The sequence below is a fragment of the Varroa destructor genome, unplaced genomic scaffold (genome assembly GCF_002443255.2).
Source record: "Varroa destructor unplaced genomic scaffold, Vdes_3.0 BEIS01000004.1, whole genome shotgun sequence".
Classification (NCBI taxonomy): domain Eukaryota; kingdom Metazoa; phylum Arthropoda; class Arachnida; order Mesostigmata; family Varroidae; genus Varroa; species Varroa destructor.
In genome coordinates this window covers 35,280,813-35,286,812 of record NW_019211457.1, presented here as the reverse complement: position 1 = coordinate 35,286,812, position 6,000 = coordinate 35,280,813, and the positions used below count along the sequence as shown (strand labels likewise).

General features: G+C 43.1%; 1 protein-coding gene across 1 annotated transcript in view; it reads left to right on the top strand.

The window, feature by feature from the left end:
• Positions 1-2,304: 2,304 nt before the first annotated feature.
• The window catches only part of LOC111249122 (calcium-dependent secretion activator-like), a gene marked incomplete at its 5' end in the record, with an annotated part of 37,912 nt that continues 34,216 nt past the window's right edge, over positions 2,305-6,000 (top strand). Inside the window, 3 exons of the mRNA XM_086986788.1 lie at positions 2,305-2,504; positions 3,068-3,236; positions 5,084-5,237. Of these exons, the coding sequence (XP_086842914.1) occupies positions 2,305-2,504; positions 3,068-3,236; positions 5,084-5,237 (523 nt within the window). The remainder of the gene's footprint in view (positions 2,505-3,067; positions 3,237-5,083; positions 5,238-6,000) is intronic.

Below are 6,000 nucleotides of genomic sequence, written 5' to 3'. Positions count from 1 at the left end.
TATTCTGTAGCCTAGGGACATGGCAGGGCCTCTTGCAAGAAGGGAATTAAGCGACGCGGTCCTGAACACTTCAGTACTTCTCTAATGGGCTGAACCCAAATGTGGACACTATTAGCTTGGCTCTCCACTGTTCTATTATTTAAAATTTGAGAGACCGACACAGGGCAATTTAGCCCTACGAACAAATAACGCGAGCTCCTGTCAAGAAGTCCGGAACTTCATTCCTAAACACCACAAGTACATAACTATTCTGCGCTTCTCAAAAGTACATGCGCAGATGAAACACCTTACGCCCGTTGCGCAGTGTGATCTCGTTAGTTCAGACTGGCTTGTTCTCACAAGGGCAGGCAAAGTGGTAAAGTTGCGGTGGAAACAAGCCGCGGAAGGTTCGGTCCCTCCGAACTAATAATATGTCAATGATTGCGGTGCCTCCCCGTGGACATTATGATAACGAAGTACCATAAATACCACTATAGGAAACACTTGATTGAAGGAAAAGCTTATTCAATTAGTCACCGACAGTTTTCGTGACCTGAATAACTCCTAAATGATTGTTCCTCCCGATTCTCTGGCCTGTTTCTCAGGCGCGTCATCAGCATAAGATCCAGAATCCGAATGCACAAAGCCGCCCCGCAAAGCACAGGCTCTGCCATTGAATCTTAGATGTCTAAAGCGCGCGCCGTCCACAGAGTAGATGTTGATAGATGTGCAAAACGCCATCCCTGTTCTCACGACAATTTTCAAAGTAGAAAGCTAAGTTGCCAGATTGCTTACTTCCGGATTGTTTACAAAAAAAAAAAAAAAAAAAAGGTTCTCAGGAACCTCTATGTTTCGAGTTTTACGTCCGTTGTCGCCATTGAATCAATCAGACCTAGTACGAGACCGAGTCTGTATATGCTCGAGTTCGGACCCACAACGTGTCCCTAAGATTAGCAGGCAAATACGTTATCCACTAAGCGATTACGGGAACCTAGAGATTAAAACAGTAGCACCTTTTTTGGACATCTACGATTAAGCCTCAGGATCGCCGCAGCAAAAACCGGTTGATTATCGAGGTATCGAACACACTCATTGATGTTGAATCGATTCCTTTCTGCAGCACGCATGCGCAATCTGAGCTACACTCTGCACTGGTCTGTAATCTGAGGCTATGTGCTGATTGTATGTATAGTGGCCCAGTCAGCCCGCGTCACAAGAGAACAGAACCAACAACGTCATTTTATGAGGACCAGCCATCTGTCTGGCTGACAAGCCTTGTTGTTCTTACCAAGTACAAACGCTCGCGTCCTATGCCATCGTCTTAAGCGTTATTAGAGAACTTTCCATTAGAAACCAATCGCACGATTGCGAAAAACCTCAGCCTACCTGTTGAGAATTATTAGTTAACCTGTTACATCTCTAACCCAGACAGTCTCGATTTAAATCTGCATGTATGTGAGCTCTTCTGTTAGACCGTTGCCCTTTGTGGCCATCACGTAGCAAGCGACGATGCGATCGAGGTCCGTAAAAATAGTCGAGGTGTATGTGTCAAGTCCGGAACCTCGTAGTCTTAATATTCAAGGAATGTCACCGCGGCTGGACAAACAGTACATAGTAGTTTTGATTGCATGGCGAACTCGGACATTGTCGAACCAGCTTGATGATAAATTAGTATTATGAGGTTCATTTCAGGATTTTCGTTCCGGTACGCGTTCAGCATGTCAACAATAGTTCCTTAATTATAGAGCGTGCATATCGTGCACTGCAACTAAATACATCACTATAGGTCGTATATACAAAGCAAACCTTATGGGTTGACAAGCTCTTATTATCATCTACCTATGGAATTCGCCCAAAATTATTCAAGATTTTATTCTATTGAACCAGTCTGGTGGGTTTTCCAAGTTAAAAGCATTGCGTAAATTAATGTTCCCCTATATGTACATATACTGGAGCTTGTCCCTTACGCCGTATAGCAGCACCATTGTGTAAAGGTTAAACCGCAATGTAAGCTGTCTTCACCATTCTATATGTTAGTGAAGACTAACTGTCAATCGCGAGATTACTTTGTCAGTAGCGAAAATTTTGTCAGTAACGTAAGCAGAAAATTATCTAGCGATTGAACATCCTCGACATAGAATACCGACATGTAAATTTATTTTTCTTATCAAGTTTTGCGTTCGATGATTAGTTAACCATATATTAGGTTTGGCGTATGCATATATATATATATATATATAATTTTGGGTTTATTGTTTTTGGCTAATCAATTTGTTTCATCTGTTTCACCCGTGTCACTTTGGCACCGCGCTTGGTCCCTGATTGCGCGTGTCATTCCACAAAATTTTACAAAGCTATGAAAGTTGGAATGTTTCTGAAAGGGGAACGTTCAGCGAGTCACCTTCAGTCTTCACATGCGGTTTGGGCCTTCTGCGTCGCTGCTGTATCGTGTATCTCCGGTCGCCAACTTGGACCCCGCACCTGGGTGCCTTATGCTGCACCGCATGCTCTGCTTGGATACTTGCGTAACATTTTCTTGTTTTGTTTTGTACACTCGGTATACTATTAACCGTATTACAAATGAAAACAATAACGATAAAAGAACTCGATATATGCAGTGTTACTGTTTATTTTTGTTATTTTTTGCGACATCTTTATTTTCCCTATTGTGTTATATTGTGAAGTGGACGGTGCACTAAAACCGAATTCTCGACAAGTCTTGCCCAAACCAACTTTGTCATTCGCCTTATTTTTTTGACTATGCGTCAAATCCCTTTACGTTTCAACTGTGCATTGGGGCTACGCTTTGATAGTTTACAGGTAGATGGGTAAGACCCGATGTTAGTAGCTAATAAGCCAGCGTCCCCTTTAAAAATATCGCTCACAGTTAGCCTTGAACCCTACGGCCGCTGAACGCTTAAGCGTTTACATTGCTGATATCACGAAAGCAACCTATAATAACTGTATTTAGAAGTACGTACACATAATTGACAGAATAAATGATTTGTACAGTTTAGACAGATATAGTTTTACTTCGTATCTAATTAGATATCTACTTCCTTGTGTTTTTCGTCGTTCATCTTTGCAGAAGTCAAGCATCCCTGAATAAGGAGGGCGTTGCAAGCGAGGACTCAGAGCCAACGTTGTCAAAATTCGACATCGTGCTTAATTTTAACTTAGAGGTGATTGTCACCGAAGTTAAAGGACTAAAGTCGCTCGCAGCCAACCGGATCGTCTACTGCACGATGGAGGTCGAGGTAGCTCATTTCCCTCTCGTCAACGTTATATCAAAGCCAATAGCCACTATCTTGATTTCAATCTACAACTAATTTCGAAAACGTAGAAAGTGAGGCACAAGGTCGTTACACACCCCAGACGATACTTTATATGACAGTATGGCTGTTTTATATATAAACTGTTTGTAAATGTAGCTTTCTCAAACCTGTGATGATTGGAAATGTAAGACCAAATAATTTAATTGCTTTCTCGTCCGACTTGCGAGGCATATGATACTGTAAGGGAAGCTATACTGAGAGAATGTTCCCCCGTGACTGTCATTTAACCTTCTACGGATTCGATACGTCTTCGTAATCGTAATATAGATACGTGTTTTGGTTGCGGCCACAAACACCTCACACATGTTCTCCTACACCGCTCTGTGCACAGGCAGGATACGCAGCCTTTTGGGCAACAGCTTTACATGTACATGCATATCACTGTAACGTTTGTATGTTCTGTCTCAACTACTGAACACGTCGGAGCGTAAAGGGTTTAGCGTAAGTCCTGTCGAGATCATGTAATAGATGAACATATCTGAGTAAAGACGCCTGGTATTACCATGCTTACCCAACCTCCTACCTTGTGGGTAGCACGACAAACAAAGTTGGACCCGCACCGTGTAATCCGTGCTCACCGCCTTATTAAACCTATCCGATCTAATTAAGTTCAACAACATACTTTTCCAACGTCGTTGGTAGGCATCGCACCTGTGACTACGTTCAAGCGGTCACCGCGATTGAGTTGGCCCACACAGTCTACAGATACTTCCATAGTCTTACTACTATTACAGACGGACGCCTCAACGGTTCCTTCGGGGACTACGTCCGAAACGAGGTAACAGATCATTTCTCACGTTTCTGCACGCCGGGTATCATGTACCTCTTTTCGTCGTTGTTTACAATAAATTGCCCCAGTTCGAGGGGACCACGTGGAAAGTACATATCGTTCCATGGTATGACACGAAGCTTCATGCAGAACTTGCCTCTGACGTTGTAAAAAAAAGTGCACGAAGCGCTTAGATATTACTTGCGCTAGTGCAGACGCGAGAAAAAGTATGTTTACGGGAAAATAAGTAGAAGGATTGCGTTGACGACGTGAATAACACACTTTGCGATGGCAGAGCTACAGTCATTGTCATCCCGTTCGTAATAGAATACGCCCAATCTACAGCGAAGTAGCGGAATTTTAGATACATGTACTGAGTAGACTATGGCTAAGCCAGCTTCTCTAGATACCCAACTAACTGGCCAACTAACTTGCTGAAAGCTGGCTAGACTGACTTTACGTGAGTTACATGGAAGTATTGAATCAACCTAACAGCATGGTGTTCGTCACAAAGGGAGCTAGCTTATAGGGACCGTTCGCCAGCTGCAAGTTATAAAAGACCTGTTTTGAGCATAAGCTCTGTATGTAGCTTCCTTTCACCACAAGTGCCATAGATGTAATAATGTATGTGGTAGTACGCCCATTGTGGTAAATTTCACGTCCGTAACTGTCGCCTAGACGCCCCTACCTTAACATCTGACACACTGATGCAAACTTACCCACATTTTACAAAATTATGACTAATGCGTGATTACTCCAATCGATTGTACTATTTAATAATTATACAATGTTTCGAGCAGGATCAATCGTCGGAAGTATGAATGAACTAAATTTCCTAAGCCACAAAAAAATAAGAGGATGTCATCATATATGCGATCGAGACAACTAAACATCGGCCAAAAGCCGACTCGACACCCGTACCCTTATTGGACGCTCTTCCAGTTCACTCAAACTATGTACGCCGCCAAAACGCCGACTGAGGGATTGTTGTTTGTTTCAGGGCGGAGAAAAACTGCAAACGGATATGGCAGAAGCAGCAAAGCCCATGTGGGATACCCAAGGCGATTTCACGACTTCGCACCCCTTACCCATCGTAAAGGTCAAGTTATACACAGAGAGCCCTGGTCTGCTCTCTTTGGATGACAAGGAATTAGGTAAGTTTTCATAATACCACATGCGCCACATGTGTATTTAGACAAAAATAGACCTACGATAATTTCGTATGAGCGCGTGTTTGTCTGTGTGTCTCTGTGTTTGTGTGTGTGTGTGCAGGGCAGGGCAGGGCACATCGGCCTAACTGAAACGTGCCTGACCTGTTACCCACACGCAAGTCATACGAACTTAGCTAAGTTTTCTTATACCTTTTATCCAAACTGCTAGTTTAGATCATACTTTACAAAAGGGGCGGTCACATAGAACCTTTTATAGATGACGATGGGAACGGTATCAAATGGGAAACCTGTCCTGGCTTTAACCTAAGTTCTTGTTTGCGGTCAATACAGCCAACGGACAGCTTTATTACAAAGCTTTACTGTTTACGAACCGGAACAAGCCACTGCCGGCTTTGTTAATGCTAGAGACCTAGGTTCCCGTAAGCTTTGCACGAGAACTATTAATAGTGTCAAACATGTTCAGCTTACGCTGCTAGTCTTGCATTAACCACTTTAACGAAGCCGCATTGCCGATAGGGCTCGCGTCCAAACACGAGCATCTGTTGAGGCGAAATCTGTAACAGAGCCAGATGTCGTGTAGTTAGGAACATGGGTGCCAACTTAGTCACCAGTCAACCTAGCATCAGTTTCCATTTTGATTTGATTTATCTTTCTATATTTTCAAAAGTTCCACACAACCCGTACTGTTTTACTAGTTCTCCCAACTTGTGCACCATAGGTAGGTTCCAACTTTTTCAGCGCCTCA